The sequence below is a fragment of the Lepidochelys kempii genome, chromosome 4 (assembly GCF_965140285.1).
Source record: "Lepidochelys kempii isolate rLepKem1 chromosome 4, rLepKem1.hap1, whole genome shotgun sequence".
Lineage (NCBI taxonomy): Eukaryota > Metazoa > Chordata > Testudines > Cheloniidae > Lepidochelys > Lepidochelys kempii.
Window position 1 is genome coordinate 97,373,153 of NC_136383.1, and position 18,535 is coordinate 97,391,687.

The following is an 18,535-nucleotide window of genomic DNA, read 5'->3' on the forward strand; positions in this document are numbered from 1 at the left end:
ATTCCTTTTTTTTTGCACTGAAAAACAACAAAGAAATAGTATTTTTCAATTCACCTAACACAAGTACTGTAGTGCAATCTCTTTATCATGAAAATTGAACTTACAAAGGTAGAATTATGTACAAAAAATCCTGCCTTCAAAAATAAAACATTATAAAATTTTAGAGCCTCCAAGTCCACTCAGTTCTACTTCTTGTTTAGCCAATCACTCAAGCAAACAAGTTTGTTTACATTTCCAGGAAATAATGCTGCCCTTTTCTTGTTTACAATGTCACCTGAAAGTGAGAACAGACGTACTCATGGCACTGTTTTAGCCAGTGTTGCAAGATATTTACATGCCAGAGGGGCTAAAGATTCATATGTCCCTTCATACTTCAACCACCATTCCAGAGGACATGCGTTCATGTTGATGATGGGTTCTGCTCGACAACAATCCAAAGCAGTGCGGACCGACGCATGTTCATTTTCATCATCTGCGTCAGATGCCACCAGCAGAAGGTTCATTTTCTTTTTTGGTGGTTTGGGTTCTGTAGTTTCCGCATCTGAGTGTTGCTCTTTTAAGACTTAAGTATAGAAGTGTGAGCAACAAGGGTGATGTCGTGGTGATAGTCTGCTATAGACCACCGGACCAGGGGGATGAGGTGGACGAGGCTTTCTTCCGGCAACTCACGGAAGTTACTAGATCACAGGCCCTGGTTCTCATGGGAGACTTCTATCACCCTGATATCGGCTGGGAGAGCAATACAGCGGTGCACAGACAATCCAGGAAGTTTCTGGAAAGGGTAGGGGACAATTTCCTGGTGCAAGTGCTGGAGGAACCAACTCGGGGCAGAGCTCTTCTTGACCTGCTGCTCACAAACCGGGAAGAATTAGTAGGGGAAGCAAAAGTGGATGGGAACCTGGGAGGCAGTGACCATGAGACGGTTGAGTTCAGGATCCTGACACAGGAAAGAAAGGAGAGCAGCAGAATACGGACCCTGGACTTCAGAAAAGCAGACTTTGACTCCCTCAGGGAACTGTTGGGCAGGATCCCCTGGCAGAATAACATGAGGGGGAAACGAGTCCAGGAGAGCTGGCTATATTTTAAAGAATCCTTGTTTAGATTACAGGAACAAACCATCCCGATGTGCAGAAAGAATAGTAAATATGGCAGGCGACCAGCTTGGCTTAACAGTGAAATCCTTGCTGATCTTAAACACAAAAAAGAACCTTACAAGAAGTGGAAGATTGGACAAATGACCAGGGAAGAGTATAAAAATATTGCTTGGGCATGCAGGAGTGAAATCAGGAAGGCCAAATCACACCTGGAGTTGCAGCTAGCAAGAGATGTTAAGAGTAACAAGAAGGGTTTCTTCAGGTATGTTAGCAACAAGAAGAAAGCCAAGGAAAGTGTGGACCCCTTACTGAATGAAGGAGGCAACCTGGTGACAGAGGATGTGGAAAAAGCTAATGTACTCAATGCTTTTTTTGCCTCTGCCTTCACAAACAAGGTCAGCTCCCAGACTACTGCACTGGGCAGCACAGCACGGGGAGGAGGTGACCAGCCCTCTGTGGAGATAGAGGTGGTTAGGGACTATTTAGAAAAGCTGGACGAGCACAAGTCCATGGGGCCGGATGCGCTGCATCCGAGAGTGCTAAAGGAGTTGGCAGATGTGATTGCAGAGCCATTGGCCATTATCTTTGAAAACTCATGGCGATCAGGGGAAGTCCCGGACAACTGGAAAAAGGCTAATGTAGTGTCCATCTTTAAAAAAGGAGAAAGAGGAGGATCCTAGGAACTACAGGCCAGTCAGCCTCACCTCCATCCCTGGAAAAATCATGGAGCAGGTCCTCAAGGAATCAATTCTGAAGCACTTAGACGAGAGGAAAGTGATCAGGAACAGTCAGCATGGATTCACCAAGGGCAAGTCATGCCTGACTAATCTAATTGCCTTCTATGACGAGATAACTGGCTCTGTGGATGAGGGGAAAGCAATGGACGTGTTGTTCCTTGACTTTAGTAAAGCTTTTGACACGGTCTCCCACAGTATTCTTGCCAGCAAGTTAAAGAAGTATGGGCTGGACGAATGGACTATAAGGTGGATAGAAAGTTAGCTAGATTGTTGGGCTCAACGGGTAGTCATCAATGGCTCCATGTCTAGTTGGCAGCCAGTATCAAGTGGAGTGCCCCAAGGGTGGGTCCTCGGGCCGGTTTTGTTCAATATCTTCATTAACGATCTGGAGGATGGTGTGGATTGCACCCTTAGCAAGTTTGCAGATTACACTAAACTGGGAGGAAAGGTAGATACGCTGGAGGGTAGGGATAGAATACAGAGGGCCCTAGACAAATTAGAGGATTGGGCCAAAAGAAATCTGAGGAGGTTCAACAAGGACAAGTGTAGAGTCCTGCACTTAGGACGGAAGAATCCCATGCACTGCTACAGACTAGGGACCGAATGGCTTGGCAGCAGTTCTGCAGAAAAGGACCGAGGGGTTACAGTGGACGAGAAGCTCGATATAGGTCAACAGTGTGCCCTTGTTGCCAAGAAGGCCAATGGCATTTTGGGATGTATAAGTAGGGGCATAGCGAGCAGATTGAGGGACGTGATCGTTCCCCTCTATTCGACATTGGTGAGGCCTCATCTGGAGTACTGTGTCCAGTTTTGGGCCCCACACTACAAGAAGGATGTGGAGAAATTGGAAGCGCAGAAAAATGATTAGGGGGCTGGAACACATGACTTATGAGGAGAGGCTGAGGGAACTGGGATTGTTTAGCCTGCGGAAGAGAAGAATGAGGGGGGATTTGATAGCTGCTTTCAACTACCTGAAAGGGGGTTCCAAAGAGGATGGATCTAGACTGTTGTCAGTGGTAGCAGATGACAGAACAAGGAGTAGTGGTCTCAAGTTCCAGTGGGGGAGGTTTAGGCTGGATATTAGGAAAAACTTTTTCACTAGGAGGGTGGTAAAACACTGGAATGCGTTACCTAGGGAGGTGGTGGAATCTCCTTCCTTATAAGTTTTTAAGGTCAGGCTTGACAAAGCCCTGGCTGGGATGATTTAGTTGGGGTTTGGTCCTGCTTTGAGCAGGGGTTTGGACTAGATGACCTCCTGAGGTCCCTTCCAACCCTGATATTCTATGATTCTATGACTTTTGAAAACATGCTCCACACCTCGTTCCGCTCTGATTTTGTAAGGCACTTCAGATTCTTAAACCTTGGGTCAAGTGTGGTAGCTATCTTTAGAAATGACATTGGTACCTTCTTTGCGTTTTGTCAAATCTGCAGTGAAAGAGTTCTTAAAACAAACATGTGCTAGGTCATCATCTGAGATTGTTATAACATGAAATATATGGCAGAATGTGGGTAAAACAGAACAGGGGACTTACAATTCTCTCTCAAAGAGTTCAGTCATAAATTTAATTTAGACATTATTTTTTTAACGAGCATCATCAGCATGGAAGCATGTCCTCTGGAATGGTGGCCGAAGCACGAAGAGGCATACAAATGTTTATCATATTTGGCACATAAATACCTTGCAATGCCAGCTACAAAAATGCCATGCAAATGCCTGTTCTCACTTTCTGGTGAGATTGTAAATAAAAAGAGGGCAGCATTATCTCCCATAAATGTAAACAAACTTGTTTCTCTTAGCAATTGGCTGAACAAGAAGTAGGACTGAGTGGAGTGGACTTGTAGGCTCTAAAGTTTTACACCGTATTGTTTTTGAGTTCAGTCATGTAACAAACAAACAAAATCTACATTTGTAAGTTGCACTTTCACGACAAAGAGATTGCAGTACAATACTTGTATGAGGTGACTTGAAAAATACTATTTCTTCTCCTTATCATTTTTATAGTGGAAATATTTGTAATAAAAAATAATATACACTCTGTATTCTGTGTTGTAATTCAAATCAACATTTATGAAAATGTAGAAAAACTTCCAAAATATTTTATAGATTTCAGTTGGTATTCTAATGTTTAACAAAAAGAAAAAGGAGTACTTGTGGCACCTTAGAGACTAACAAATTTATTTGCGCATAGCTCATGAAAACTTATGCTCAAATAAATTTGTTAGTCTCTAAGGTGCCACAAGTACTCCTTTTTCTTTTTGCGAATACAGACTAACACAGTTGCTACTCTGAAACCTATTGTTTAACAGTGTGATTAAAACTGTGATTAATTGTGATTAATTTTTTTTAATTAATTGCGTGAGTTAACTGCGATTAATTGACAGCCCTAGTAAATTCACATGTCATATAACATGGAAATGCCACAGCACAGTTGTAGATGGACAGGCCTGCAGCCTGCCCCTGGGGTGGAGATGGGGGGAATTATATGGAATTCATGAATTTCATCCTATACAGGGTTCTACTTACATTATATTAACCTTTATTTTTCTCAAAAATTACAGGTAAGTGCAAAAGTTCATATAAGAAGGTACTGCAGCTCAGGGAAGAGGAAAAATTAAAATAATCTGTGCATCAAAATCAAAAGAGACTTATTCAGCAAACAAGAAAAAATCATTTGTTACTTAAAAAAAAAAGGTACAATGAAATAAATAAAATATCCATTGCATGTATACCTTTGAGATCCTGAAATGATTATGAACATTAAATGATATGAAGACTGATCTAGCTCCCACTGAAGTCAATGGAAAGATGCCTATTGTTTTCAGTAGCAGCTGGATCAGGCCCTTGGAGCACTCTGATAGTCAAAGTGGCAAAGAGTCCTGTGGCACCTTATAGACTAACAGACGTATTGGAGCATAAGCTTTTGTGGGTGAATATCCACTTCGTCGGATGCATGTTGTGGAAATTTCCAAAGGCAGGTATAAATATGCAAGCAAGAATCAGGCTAGGGGTAACGAGGTTAGTTCAATCAGGGAGGATGAGGCCCTCTTCTAGCAGTTGAGGTGTGAACACCAAGGGAGGAGAAACTGCTTTTGTAGTGGGCTAGCCAGTCACAGTCTTTGTTTAATCCTGAGCTGATGGTGTCAAATTTGCAAATGAACTGAAGGTCAGCAGTTTCTCTATGAAGTCTGGTCCTGAAGTTTCTGAGGCTGTGGATGGCATTGCGTTCTGCACGACTTAGGTTATGAGGCAAGCGATGTTGTTTTTCCAGGTTTCAGACTAACAGCCATGTTAGTCTGTATTCGCAAAAAGAAAAGGAGTACTTGTGGCACCTTAGAGACTAACCAATTTATTTGAGCATAAGCTTTCGTGAGTGAGCTGTAGCTTACGAAAGCTTATGCTCAGATAAATTGGTTAATCTCTAAGGTGCCACAAGTACTCCTTTTCTTGTTGTTTTTCCACAATTTCTTCCTGTGCATGTTGGAAATCCTGGATGCCCCATCATCTAGATCCATGGGAAGGAAACCCTGGAAGAATTCCACCACAATTTCAATAGCTTTCACTCCACCATCAACCTCAGCCTGGACCAATCTACCTGGGAGGTCCTCTTCCTAGACACCACGGTGCAAATAAGTGACGGTCACATTAACAACACCTTATACTGAAAACACACTGATCGCTATGCCTACCTTCATGCCTCCACCTTCCATCCCGGACACACCACACGATCCATTGTCTATTGCAAAGTGCTGAGGTACAACCACATTTGCTCCAACCCCTCAGACAGAGACCAACACCCACGCATTCTCAAAACTACGATACCCACATGAGAAAATAAGGAAACAGATCAACAGAGCCAGATGTGTACCCAGAAGCCTCCTGCTGCAAGACAAGCCCAAGAAAGAAACCAACAGAACTCCACTGGTCATCACATACAGTCCTCAGCTAAAACCTCTCTAACACATCATCAGTGATCTACAACCCATCCTGGACAATGATCCCTCACTTTCACAGGCCTTGGGAGGCAGGCCAGTCCTCGCCCACAGACAACCCGCCAATCTGAAGCACATTCTCACCAGCAGCTACACACCGCACCATAGTAACTTTAACTCAGGAACCAATCCATTCAACAAACCTCGATGCCAACTCTGTCCACATATCTACACCAGCGACACCATCACAGGACCTAACCAGATCAGCCACACCATCACCGGTTCATTCACCTGCACGTCCACCAATGTAATATATGCCATCATGTGCCAGCAATGCCCCTCTGCTATGTACATCAGCCAAACTGGACAGTCCCTACGTAAAAGGATAAATGGACACACTTCAACCTCCCTGGACACACAATAGTAGATTTAAAGGTAGCCATCCTGCAGCAAAAAAACTTCAGGACCAGACTTCATAGAGAAACTGCTGAGCTTCAGTTCATTTGCAAATTTGACACCATCAGCTCAGGATTAAACAAAGACTGTGAATGGCTAGCCCACTACAAAAGCAGTTTCTCCTCCATTGGTGTTCACACCTCAACTGCTAGAAGAGGGCCTCATCCTCCCTGACTGAACTAACCTCGTTACCCCAGCCTGATTCTTGCTTGCATATTTATACCTGCCTCTGGAAATTTCCACTACATGCATCCGACGAAGTGGGTATTCACCCACAAAAGCTTATGCTCCAATACTTTTGTTAGTCTATAAGGTGCCACAGGACTCTTTGCCACTTTTACAGATCCAGACTAACACGGCTCCCCTCTGATATCTGATAGTGAAATTAATCCTGTCCATTTAAAAGTAGTATAAACAACAGTTGTTGAAGAGTTTCAATTTTTAAATTGAACGAAACCTTTTTGCATAAAAAAGTTAGAAAACAATTTTTCCCAACAGACCAACTTATATGCATGTGTGTCCATTTTAGTTATATTGCAATGCCCAAGCTTGCAATTATGTTCCAACTTGGTAAAGCTTATATATATACTTAAGTTATGCTACTTACATTTCATTGTTGAATATACTTGTTCATCTGTCTCGCCTAATCCCAGCATAATGGAGGTTTTAGAAATTACATCAGGTTGGATCTTCTTAGCATGCTTCAAAACTTGTAAGGATTGCTTAAAATTGGCCCGAGGATCACGTACTTTCCTTTAAAAATATTCATATTGTTTTGACCATAGGAAGAACACAGAGATGCATGAGATAAGGGACATTGGTAAAATCACAATAAAAAGACTGAGGGGACTGAGATTTTAGAAACTTTCTACAATATTTGTCAATTCCTGCAAAACCAAAGCTTTCACTTAAAAAAAAATGTTTCCATTACTTTCTCTTGTGATTGATGCAACCAAAGTGCTGCTGCTCTGAGAGCCCAGCTTTGCAGAAAATAGTCTCCAGCTAACCACTAGGGGCCAGATTGTCAACCCCAGTTCCATCCCCCAGTAATGCAACGGGAATATAATTGGTTCACAGCTGACAAGTTGAGAATTTGCCTAATGGAACTGGAGTAAAGTTGACAGAGCTATCATTAATGCCATTCCCCACCTTCCCCTGCCCCCATTTCCACTGTAGGGGAAGTGTCAGGAAAGGGAAGAGGCATAATAGGGCACAAAGGGCTAAGGAGGGGGCAGAGGAGAGCTCCAATGCCCTATGAAAATTCTGAGTGGGCATATGGTCCCTAGGGCTGGGACAACCTGAGAATCAGGGAGCTGGTAACTGGGTCTCTGACAGTGGCCCTCCCTGCACTCACTCTTTCCTGTGCTGAGTATATCTTGGTACATGAGGGAATCTGGCCCAAGGAGTAACAAAGGCGCTGGAGATACTACCGTGGTAGGGGGCATATAAGTATCTACTTAAGCCCCAGTCTTGCAAGCTGTTCTGTGCAGAACCCCGCTGTCTATTTAGATTGTAAGGTCTTTAGAGCAAGGACGTTCTTTTATTAAGTGTTTGTACAGGTTCTAGTACTGAGGCCCTGATGTTTGTAGGGCCTCCATGCTCTACCATAATGCAAAGAAATCAACAATAGTAAAGATGAAACTGTTTTGCCTGTGTTGGGGAACAGCCCTGACAGAGTTGTATTTGAAGTCTACATGAGAATTTAGTTGGAGCCACTTAAGAACAGTCTATGCTGGGAAGTTCTAGTGTACATTAAAACTGGGAAGTTTAAACATACATTAAAACTGGTTTGGGCTAATTCAGTTTCCACAGTTTGACCAGCAGCGTGGATATGGCCCACCCATATTTAAGCTGAATTTAGACAGTTTAGCTGGAGACTTCAGAGTGTGATGATGTCACTCTGAATTTCCAAGTTATTAGGAAAAAAGGCCAATGGCTGGGGGTATGGAGTTGCACTTGGAGATCCTCCTGTGTGGTAGAAAAACATCAGACACTCAAAGAAAAAGAGTTGGCTGACTCCACTTTTTAAGGTCTATAAAATTTTTAATCTGCTTCTTTACAAGATAGGTAGCCCTCTGCTGGTCGAAATCATGTACAACACTTGTGGCTATTGAGGGAAGAAAGCAGAGGATTCTGGAAGTTTCACTGGGAAGTGTTTCAGAGTAGCAGCCGTGTTAGTCTGTATCCGCAAAAAGAACAGGAGTACTTGTGGCACCTTAGAGATTAACAAATTTATTAGCGCATAAGCTTTCGTGGGCTACTTTACTATGAAGACAAAAGGATTTGGCTCCCACTGGTGGCACTGAGACATAATGATGATGGAGAAATGCTGTGGGCTAGTTGCCAAAGTGTGATAAATACATCCTCATTTTGAAAACATATTCCATAGTCGTAGGCACTGATTCCGTGGATGCTCCAATTATGCAGTCAGGTAAGTTTGAATACATGCTAAAAAAATGTACAGGTATTGGCTTACCAAGTAAATTTTCTCTCCCTCCAAAAAGAGGTCCAATGCACGTATTAAAATGAAAAGAACGAATTTTGTTTTAATGTAATCACATGTATCTTTCTTACAAAATAGATCTAGCCTGACCTCTGTTAGAATCAGTATTTTTCCTTTCCTGTTTATTTTATAAGACAAGCTTCTCATTGGAAAATTTACTTCAAAATTTATGGTAGATAGAACTGTATTGTCTACTTTTTAATTTTTAACTTTAGACGCTATTTGATTATAAGGTATAGAGGATTTTTACTATTTATAAGTGTAAATGATGTATGTACAAACAATGAGTCGAGTTAAAGGGACCTAGAGAAGGTTTAATGTTGGTTGATCTAAATATTGCTTTCATAAGAACATTACAGAATACCCTCTAATTGTATGCATCCGACTATTTGTTTATATAAACAGATCACCTTTAATCACCTCTGTAACTCTGGAACAGTTTCCACATTATGGGCGTATACGTCTAGTCCTGACAAGGCAACTTTCGCCACAGCTTTAAGGTCCCCTCGAAAATCAGGGGTTAAACATTCTACAAGAATTTTTGAATTCCTGAAAAACAAAGATTGAAAAATGAACACGCTTGTGGTATTTTTATTATTGATGCTCAAATCAAATATTCCAATAACATCATACTAAAATACCAGAATATTTTAAACGAAATCAAAATTCAGTATTTTTTAAAACAACCCTAAATCGATGATGTTGATATTTAAATCTACAAAGTAAAGTTAAGTTAGGTAAACATCTACAACAGTGAAGTACTGAAAATACTTGAGAGTTAATTTTTTCTCAAAACACAGTATAGGTGCAACTCCTGCTTTGACTAGTGCACGAAATAAAATGAATGTTACATAAGTCAAACATAACATCAGAGCCATTTCTATGATCTACTGAGTCACCAGACTTGCTCAAATTAAGTGCAGGTTACATCTGACTTTCATTTTCGCTCCATACTACACTTAGCAAGATTTTTAATAAGATTTGAACATCTGAACTTCTGAATGACAGAGGGGACATCTGACCGAATGGACTGTAAATACTTTGCATTGCTATTTAGGAATTTAATTCAGTTCCCCGATAGCTTGAATTTGGTTCCCCGAAGCTGGATGGAGAAGTACTTTGCATCACTATACAGCAGTGGTTCTCAACCTGCAGCCCAATCAGCACACAGCTGAGGCCTATATGACATCCTCAGGGCTGTACAGGTAGTATATATATTGTGTGGATGCAGTCCACAAAACAGAGAGCTGCATACATGGCCCATAGTGGTAAATAGGTTGAGAACCACTGGTATACAGAAACCCTTCCAGGTAATCAATGAAGTACTGGTGATAGACTTTGAAGTGAGTCCCTCTAGTCCTCATTACAGGGTAAGTATTAGGCAAATGCCCAAATCAGGCTGCAGAAATTAAATCTACAACCTTCTAACAAAGACCCAAACATGCTACCAAAATGACATGCTGGCACAATGCATAAAGTGGAAAGTAGAAGGTGTCAATGGGAAAGTATAAAGGTGGAATCAGGGTCACAGAGAGCACCTCCTTGGAAAAAATGGCAAAGCTTAGAGGTCAGAGCTGAAAAATAAATCAGATTATCTTTGGAACCCAGCTACAACAGTTTTTATCTTTTCCCAAACCCATTATTACTGTGCTACAACCCTATCATTAAAATATAAACATCCACAAAAAAACAGATAGATATGTCCCATTGCTCTAAATATGTGGTCCAAAGAAACAGTTTAGTGCTTAATTTTAAAAGGAATCTGGGATAAACAGAAATTCAGCAGGAGAACATTACTGCCTATATATTTAATCTAACTTGTAAGTGTAACACAAGTGAGGATGAAAAATCCAGGAGTGGACATGTAAGCTCTCTGGGGTAGGGACTGCCATGTATTACATATTTGTATAGCAGATAGCACCATAGAGCCCTGTCTGCTTTTGGCCTGTAGGCACTACCGCAACATAAATGCTGAATAATAATTAATAGTAATAAATTAATAATGTACCTTTCCTTCAAGTGTGATACAGTTTTTGCAAAGTGTTCTGCTCCACCATCTAGAATATCTAGAAACAATGCAATAATTTGGTATTTTTACATTAAAAATAATATTTTTGTGTAATTCTGTGTGGCTTTGATGTTAAGAGTCTAATCTAACCACAAAAATGTAAAGCGATGCTAAATTAAAGCTGAGATTCCATCCTTAACTTACTACTCATGCCTAAATTGTACAATAGGTGTTCTACCATACCCTTACAATAGCCAGGCTAAGTATGGTTAGTTAGAACAGAGTTGGAACTTTCATTCTAAATTTTCTTGAATATGTATGAGTTTACCTTAGCCCCTTTAATCTTAGCACAGATCTGTATGGTTTAATTTCTTTTTTCTTCCACAGAGGTAGTTTAAGAAAAGAGAAATATACACAAAAAGAAATTGTTCCTGCTCTTTTATTGAAAGCCACTGTTAGAAACTATTGGTCTTTCAGTGGAATACAAGACACTCTTTTTCTGAGACAGTCTTTCCACCAAGATAGCAACAGTACAAAAGAACCATTACAACCTTAGTGGAAAGGTAGCAATATTTTTTTTAAATTAGGCTCTACTCAAATAGACTGAATCAGTTCCATAAGGAACCAACATTTAACCAACTACATAATCGTATATCTTCTATGTGTATTTTGCCTGCATCAGGAGTAGGGGACTAAGGATTAGTCAGGAAGAGCATTTCGTAATCTCTGAAAAGTTTCTGTGTCATTCATTCCTTTCATCAATCTCATAAAAGTTTAAACCCTATACCTCTAATAACCCAAACTGACTGAGGACTCTAAAACTGCTGCATAGTGTGTATGGGAGCTTACACTGGAAGACACTACTGACAACATACTAACCATCTCGGTCTACAGATGTCAATACAACATAATCCAAGCCCCATTCAGCTATAGCTTTTGCTGTATTGTAGGGTTCATTAAGATCCAATGGAGGTGGACTTTTTGCTGTCTTTACGGAACAAAATCTGCAACCTCTTGTACATGTGTCACCCATCAACTGAAATAAGAAAAGATTATGTTTACTTTATATTTTAAACTTTGTATTGTTCAGCCAAGAAACTACTGAATATGCTACTTCAAAAGACTCAATTGTTAAAAACCATAGGAGAGAGAAATTTGTTGTGCACTTTAGCATAATATACCTGGGTCACTTTTACGCTGGAGATTTTTGTATACCCAAATTTGCTACCAACAGAATATATTTCCTATTGTAAGATTGTGGTTATTGACTTACCATGATAGTTGCTGTAGCAGTAGCATACTCACCCCCTCCCCAACACTCTCCAATGTTGGGACAACGCGCTTCCTCACACACCTATAAATAAAATGACATTAATAATAATAAATTGTATTTCTATAGCACCTTCCGCCAAAGGAATTTGTTCTCTCTTCTGAGATAGGTACTGAAATTATGAGGAGGAAATTAAATCACAGATAGGTTAAGTGAGTTGCCCCAGTTAATGGCAGAGCTGGGAAGAGAACATGTGTCACGTGACACCCAATCTTGTGTCTTAACCCCAACACCATTCTTCCTCTGAACTACACAACTTCCTGAAAACTGCTCATCAAAATAACCGTCAGAATTGCACATTCTAAACTGCATTAATTATGCACCTTTTAGATGTAATAAAAAAGTTTATAAAAAATTCACAAGATCTGTGATACATTACAGAACAATCTTTTTCTGAAGAAAAGAATTTCATATTTGTCTTAAATCTTCTGTCTCTTTCCATCAATGGGGGGCATATTTAATAGAGAACACAAACATTTCTTGAATTTCTTTTCATGTGAATTATTTATATACCGTCCCAAAAATTATACAAATGTTTCCACCTAAATTAGACACACTGATAATCTTTTGACTTTAGAGGACTTGAGAAACACAACACCATATTTAAGATCATTGCAGGGAAAATGTCAAATTTTCTGCTGTTTGTTTCTTCCCTTGTTCTCCGTGGGTGAAATTCACCCCTGTGCAAAAGCAGAGGACAAGGCCTATGCATCATATGTTCCCACTGAAGCCACAAAGGCATAAGTGATGCATAGGCTCTCTGCTGCTCCTGAGCAAAGGGGTGAATTTCACATAATGAAAACATTGCTTTCTTCCTAGAAGAAAATGTGTCAGGCATTAGACTTACAGTATGAAGCTTTAAACTTCGCAGTGTGCTCTTCAGTTTATTATAATTCTTTCCTATGGGAATCTCAGTTTTTAGCCATGGAGGAAGTCGCAGCCTGAATAATATCAAGCAAATATAAGGATTAATAAATTACTTACATGTAATCACTTAACTTCATAGATCTACTTTACTTTGTTACAGCCTCTGGGTATGAAAGATTCCTTGAAGCTGGTCATGAGTAATAAATGAGCATTAATATATTTCAAAAAAGTACCATAACTTCTCATTTCCATCCTCATTTATTAGCCTGCCACCAAGCTAAGATGCAAGTATCCACAATTATAGGGTTTAAGATCACTAACCTTACTGCCACGCTATATATGGTAATTCAGACATTGGCAATATAATTACATAGCTTCTACAAAATCCTAGCAAATTTCGAAGGGCTCATTTTGTTTTTCACAGCTTTTGAATTTAGTCTTCATGAAACTATCTACATACAAAACAAAAAAACCCCAACAATTTATCAAAAACACAAATTGGGCATATTGTCCCACTGACACACATTTATAATTTGTTACTGTACATGGAACAAGCACTCCAATGCCTTCCAGATATATTGGTGGCTATTTCACCAGAGGAATCGAGGCTACTACTGTTCATCTAGAATACTGTTTAAAGTGCATTTTTCAAAGTACACAACCAGTACAGTGTAGATAGCTAAAAACTTTTGGTCAGTGCCATAGAATGGGACATATTCTGCCTTTTGTTACACTGGTGTAACTTCCCTGGTCTTCATGGAGTTTCATGGGTGTAAATGAAAGCAAACTTTGCCCACATAATTTTCTTTACAGGATTAGGAACAAAGGTTTGATTGCAGAATCTTTATTGTTGGAGATGCATGAGCCAGAAAGAATACAGGTTGTTTTTAGTATTTCAAACTGAGTTTGTATGCCTGGAAGTTAGAAAAAATCATCTTCTTAACTTGTAAACTGGGCAGAATTGGTCTGGAAATAATTGAGACGCTAAACATAAAGCTCAAAAATGTCATTTTTATAGGCACTTTTTCAGATTATAACCAGATTGTATACAGTAACACAAGATTGTCATAATAATAAAAGGGGTTGTATAAAAGCTGGATGTCTGTTATTCTTTCATTTATTATTTAGTGTACTAAAGCAATTAGCAGCTAACTGGACAAGTTCCAACACAAGTTCTACAGGTACTATATTAAAGTAGGGCAAAACATATACAAGGGCAGATGATATTACTTTTGGATGAGACTTTCAGATATTACCACCGCCTTTACAGAATGGTGCTGGGCACTACCAATTTACAGGCTCATTGTTGTTAATAAACCACAAACAACTGTGATGCAACCTGTCTGTACCATGAATACATTCAGGACTAGGTTAAAAAAAATCAAACTTGCCAAAATCATAAGTGATTTATTTAGTTCTGTGAATCTCCAGTAACATTTTATGAATCAAATAAATGACTCTTTTCCCAGCTATAATTAAAATAGAGCTATGTAAGTGGAACCATTCACTACTATTTTTTGGGCCAAAAACACTGAAAATAAAAATATATTGCCAATGGTGTTTTAGGTATTAGAATTTTTTACTTGTATGCAAAATCATTTATTCTTATCAACTGTATTGAAATTACTAATTAGCTATCTTATCTCTGCATGTTGTGCTTAAAGAGTTCATATGGGAAACTAATACTTTCCCCTCTTCAAATGACCGTTCCTTCCAAAATGAAGCGTGAAGTAGCCATTGCAGTACTACACAACTTGACAAATATGATACATGTAGGTATTTGTGTACAGTAGAATACAAGAGATATCAAGTACTAAACAAAGCATGATGCTACCTCAGAGTAGAGTGTAATTACTTAAAGCTAGTTACCTTTCTCCCTTCTGGCGTTTTAAATTGCCTTTATACTCAGCCCACATGCTCTTATCAGAAAAATCCCCAGATACAAAATCTTGAAAATCAGGTCCATTTTGCAGAAACTCCTTCTTTTCATCTGGCAAAGAACGTGATGCTCTGTACTGGCTCCACACATTGCTTCCACACACCTAAACACAGCAGAACTGTATTACCCTTATAATCATAAATGTGCTTATATGTATTGGATAACTGCTGGTATACATCTCTTGAGAGCTGACAGGGCTTATATTCGTTTCATACAGAAGCCAAAAAGTTAACAATTTACAGGCCTTACAAGAGTTGTATAGAACAATTGTGAAAGGTTTATTTTTTACCTGTTAATTTAAGGCCAACTTCCATCCTTGGAAGTTTGTGCTCAACTCTCATTGATTTCAGTGGGAGCTATGAACACACATCCAATGGCAGAATTTTGACTTTTGTTTTTCAAGTACAATAATATGCAAATGCAGACATAGGCAATCAGCAGATGGAGACTGGAAAATAATATTTTCCGGTCTCAGTCCCTAGAAAGGGGACAGATGCCGCAAAGTCCATAAGTTTCAAAAGTGAAAATCAAAACACTGGAAGAAGCTAAACACTTAAATGTGAACAAAGGAATAAGCTTAAATTACTGTATTGCTTGATTAAGCACATACTAGAGCAAAAAATGTACAGCACATTCAAGTATAATCTTCAAAAACTTGCAAATAGGAGGGAGCTCCAATACCACTACAGCAACAGGGCAGGATGGCACTGGTACGTACTTAGAAATGGAGTAACTAAAATTTAGCAGCATTCAAATATACCAGCAGTAGCCAGTATAGAAAACGCAGGTTGATTTAAAACACGAGCATAATAAATTACCATATAAAAGATACATCTGCCAAAGAAAGCATCCGTAGTACCCTACACATCAAAGTCAGTAGTGACGTGGGAAAACGTGTAGTGCTTTTAAGTCGGTGGCCTTAGAGTTCAAAGAGAAAGAATCTCCTCTTCAGGCCTAAAAATTGGAAACTGCCATTGTTCAGTGAGCTCTGACAGCTAAGCGGGGGATGGGAGATTCTTAACATGTAGCCAAGCAAGCCTCTAGGTGATGCAGTTGGAATGCCTCAGCCACCTCAACATAAAAGTCTTAAAAGCTCTCAAATCCTTTTGGCGACCCACTGTATAGGTCAGATTATTTAATCTTCTGAGCCCCAGTGGCCTTTTTGGAATAATCATCCTTTCCGGTTTCAATGCATGTAAGACAGACAGGAAGGAATGCAAAGTTCCACAAGATCTTATCCTTAACATTAATTAATATGGATTTGGGTTCAAATATTGTCATCTTGATTAAAAACTAACTAAAGGACTGCAAACAAAAGGTGAAAATGAGCATGATCAAGTAAGTAGTGGGGGAAATGTCTAGCGAGAAACGATGGGGTTTGTTGTTAGGATCCAGTGCTATTTAATAGCATCTGGAAGAGGAGATAAATGGCATCAATGACCAGGGCTCAAACTGGGCTGAGTCAGAAACCCAATGCTGCTTTTTTTTTTTTTTTTTTTTTTGAGTTTGCCCTCTTGTGATCCAGAATCTTAATTTCCATTAAAAAAAATCGGTAGCCTTTATGGTTGTGGAGAAAACCCTGAAAACATAAAATGAGTGTTGTAAACCAACGGAATGATGTCTGTCTGAGTCTTTTAGGAACATAAAACAATAGTTCAGAGAGGTCTGAACTGCCCCATTCATCCCAATACCCGATGATGAGCAGCCCATTTGTCCAGTGATGATAATGTAAATATCAACATCTTGAACCTTCACTCTTATCAAAACACATAAGAAAGGCAAAAGTGTATGACAGTCTAGTACAATCTATTGTGAGTGGTGTCTCGTTTTGGAGCCACAAATGAACAGGATTTGGGAGGTACCATCATTTTCCCCTCCCAATCAGTCTTGTAGAGCTAAAAGTCTCAAGGGAAAGAACAGATCCCAGGGACCTAAGTTATGTCTATACTACGGAGACTATACTATAGTATAGCTATGTCCACGCCATAGTATAGCTATGTCCACGCAGATAAGAGGGCAGAACCCTGTAATATAAATGCAGCCTATGCAGGTGGAAGGGTTTCTTTCATTGGTGTAGGAACACCACCAACCTGAATGAAGTTAGTTAAGTCAACAGAAGCACTTTTCTATTTACATAACTGCATCTCCACTGGGGATTAGTCAGAGCTGTGGGTTTCTAACTGACAGAGCTATGCTGACCTAACTTTTAAGTGCATGCAAAGCCCCAGCCTCACCAAGAGGGCCAATCCTATAGAGCTAGTAGTCCCTCAATTCTTCCTGTCCCAAAGCAGCTAGGGCCATCTCTGCTCTGTTGATGGTCATAGGGTCAGGTGGCTTCCTTCATGGCTCTAGTGGCTGCTGCTTCTTTCTCTGCTGGAGGCTGACTGCAGACACAAGCAAACATAACTCCATCAGTAATACTCAGATCATATTTTTGAGCTTTCCTTTGCAACCATGAGAGCTAGAAATGTAATTCTAATGAATGCTCAGATTCAGACATCATTATATAACTCTGCGATCCTGGGCCAGAGGCACAAGCTTATTATGCATACAGTGTGTTGGAACTTCTGCAGAAGAGCTGGACTCAAGGGGCTCAAAAGAGTCTGCAACAATCATATTTTGAATACCTGTTGCTAGAAGCATCTCATTCTGCCATCTCCAGAGATCAGCTGCGGGTACAGCTTGAGAGAGTCCTGCCACTACTACCAGTCTTTCCTCCCCACAATTTGAGCCCTGTACAGAGGGCACTAAACTGGGAGATCTTACAAACATCAAACAGAACACAGAAGAAACACAAAGGGATCTACCTATGCAGTAGTGTTGTAGTAGCCAGTCGGTCCCAGGGTATTAGAGAGACAAGGTGGGTAAGGTAATATCTTTTATTGGACCAATCTCTTCGGATTAGAAACACAGATAAAATATAAATGAGATTCAGTTTGGAAAAACGCAAAACACACACACTCAGGAAAAACTGAAACACAGCCACTCGATGGGAGAGCGAAGCCTGCAAGCAGGGAGTGACCCCGGCCAGTAAGTGAGACGCGGGTTACTAGCCAGGGGATGCTGCAACCAACAGGCCAAGACGCCCTGGGGCTGCGTGTGCTGCACCCCGAGGCAGGAGGTGATCGGGGACCGCCCCGCTCTGTCTGTTCTGGGCGATGCTCGGGGTCCGGGGTCGGCTCTGCGCCCAGCTCCAGCGAGGCACGGGCAGGGGCTCGGGACCCGCCAGGGCGGGGGCGGCCCGGGGCCGCAGGGCAGAGCCGAGCGCTGGTCGCAGAGGGTCGAGCCCCGGACCCGGCGCTACACAGAACAGGGCCGCGGCAGGAGCAGCTCACCCCGAGGGGCCCAGCGGCGCCGCGGGCGGGCGCGGCCCTGTGCTGGGGGAAGACCCCGGCCCGGCCGGGGGGCAGGAGCCGCCTGGCGAGCGGGACCGGGGAAGATCGCCCTCGCTCACTCACCCGCCCCTGGGACCCCAGCACCAGCCGCCTCAGGCTTGTCGTGGCGGCGACTCGACAGCAGCGGCCGCGCTGAAGCAGCGCCATAGCCACCCTCCGCTGCTCTGTCCCGCACCGAGCCCCGAGGACGAGTCCCGAGCGGTCAGATCGGTACTCAGCTGAGCTGCCTGGCCCCATTCCCCGCTTGCTCGGGCCTTAGTGCGGTCGGCGGACGAT

The 18,535-nt window shown here is 41.1% G+C and overlaps 1 protein-coding gene across 6 annotated transcripts in view; it reads right to left on the reverse strand.

Annotated features, from left to right (window-relative positions):
• LIAS (lipoic acid synthetase) overlaps window positions 1-18,511 on the reverse strand; it is a 28,318-nt gene extending 9,807 nt beyond the window's left edge. For all 6 annotated transcript variants that reach the window (XR_012158691.2, XM_073342262.2, XM_073342259.2 and 3 more), the window contains exons 1-8: window positions 18,323-18,511; window positions 14,795-14,967; window positions 12,906-12,999; window positions 12,002-12,082; window positions 11,608-11,764; window positions 10,729-10,786; window positions 9,141-9,269; window positions 6,825-6,970 (exon numbers count right to left, since the gene is read on the reverse strand). Coding sequence is in view for 5 of the 6 variants with exons in the window: in XM_073342262.2 (XP_073198363.1) it covers window positions 6,825-6,970; window positions 9,141-9,269; window positions 10,729-10,786; window positions 11,608-11,764; window positions 12,002-12,082; window positions 12,906-12,999; window positions 14,795-14,967; window positions 18,323-18,496 (1,012 nt within the window). In the remaining variant the exon portion in view is untranslated. The remainder of the gene's footprint in view (window positions 1-6,824; window positions 6,971-9,140; window positions 9,270-10,728; window positions 10,787-11,607; window positions 11,765-12,001; window positions 12,083-12,905; window positions 13,000-14,794; window positions 14,968-18,322) is intronic.
• Window positions 18,512-18,535: the final 24 nt, after the last annotated feature.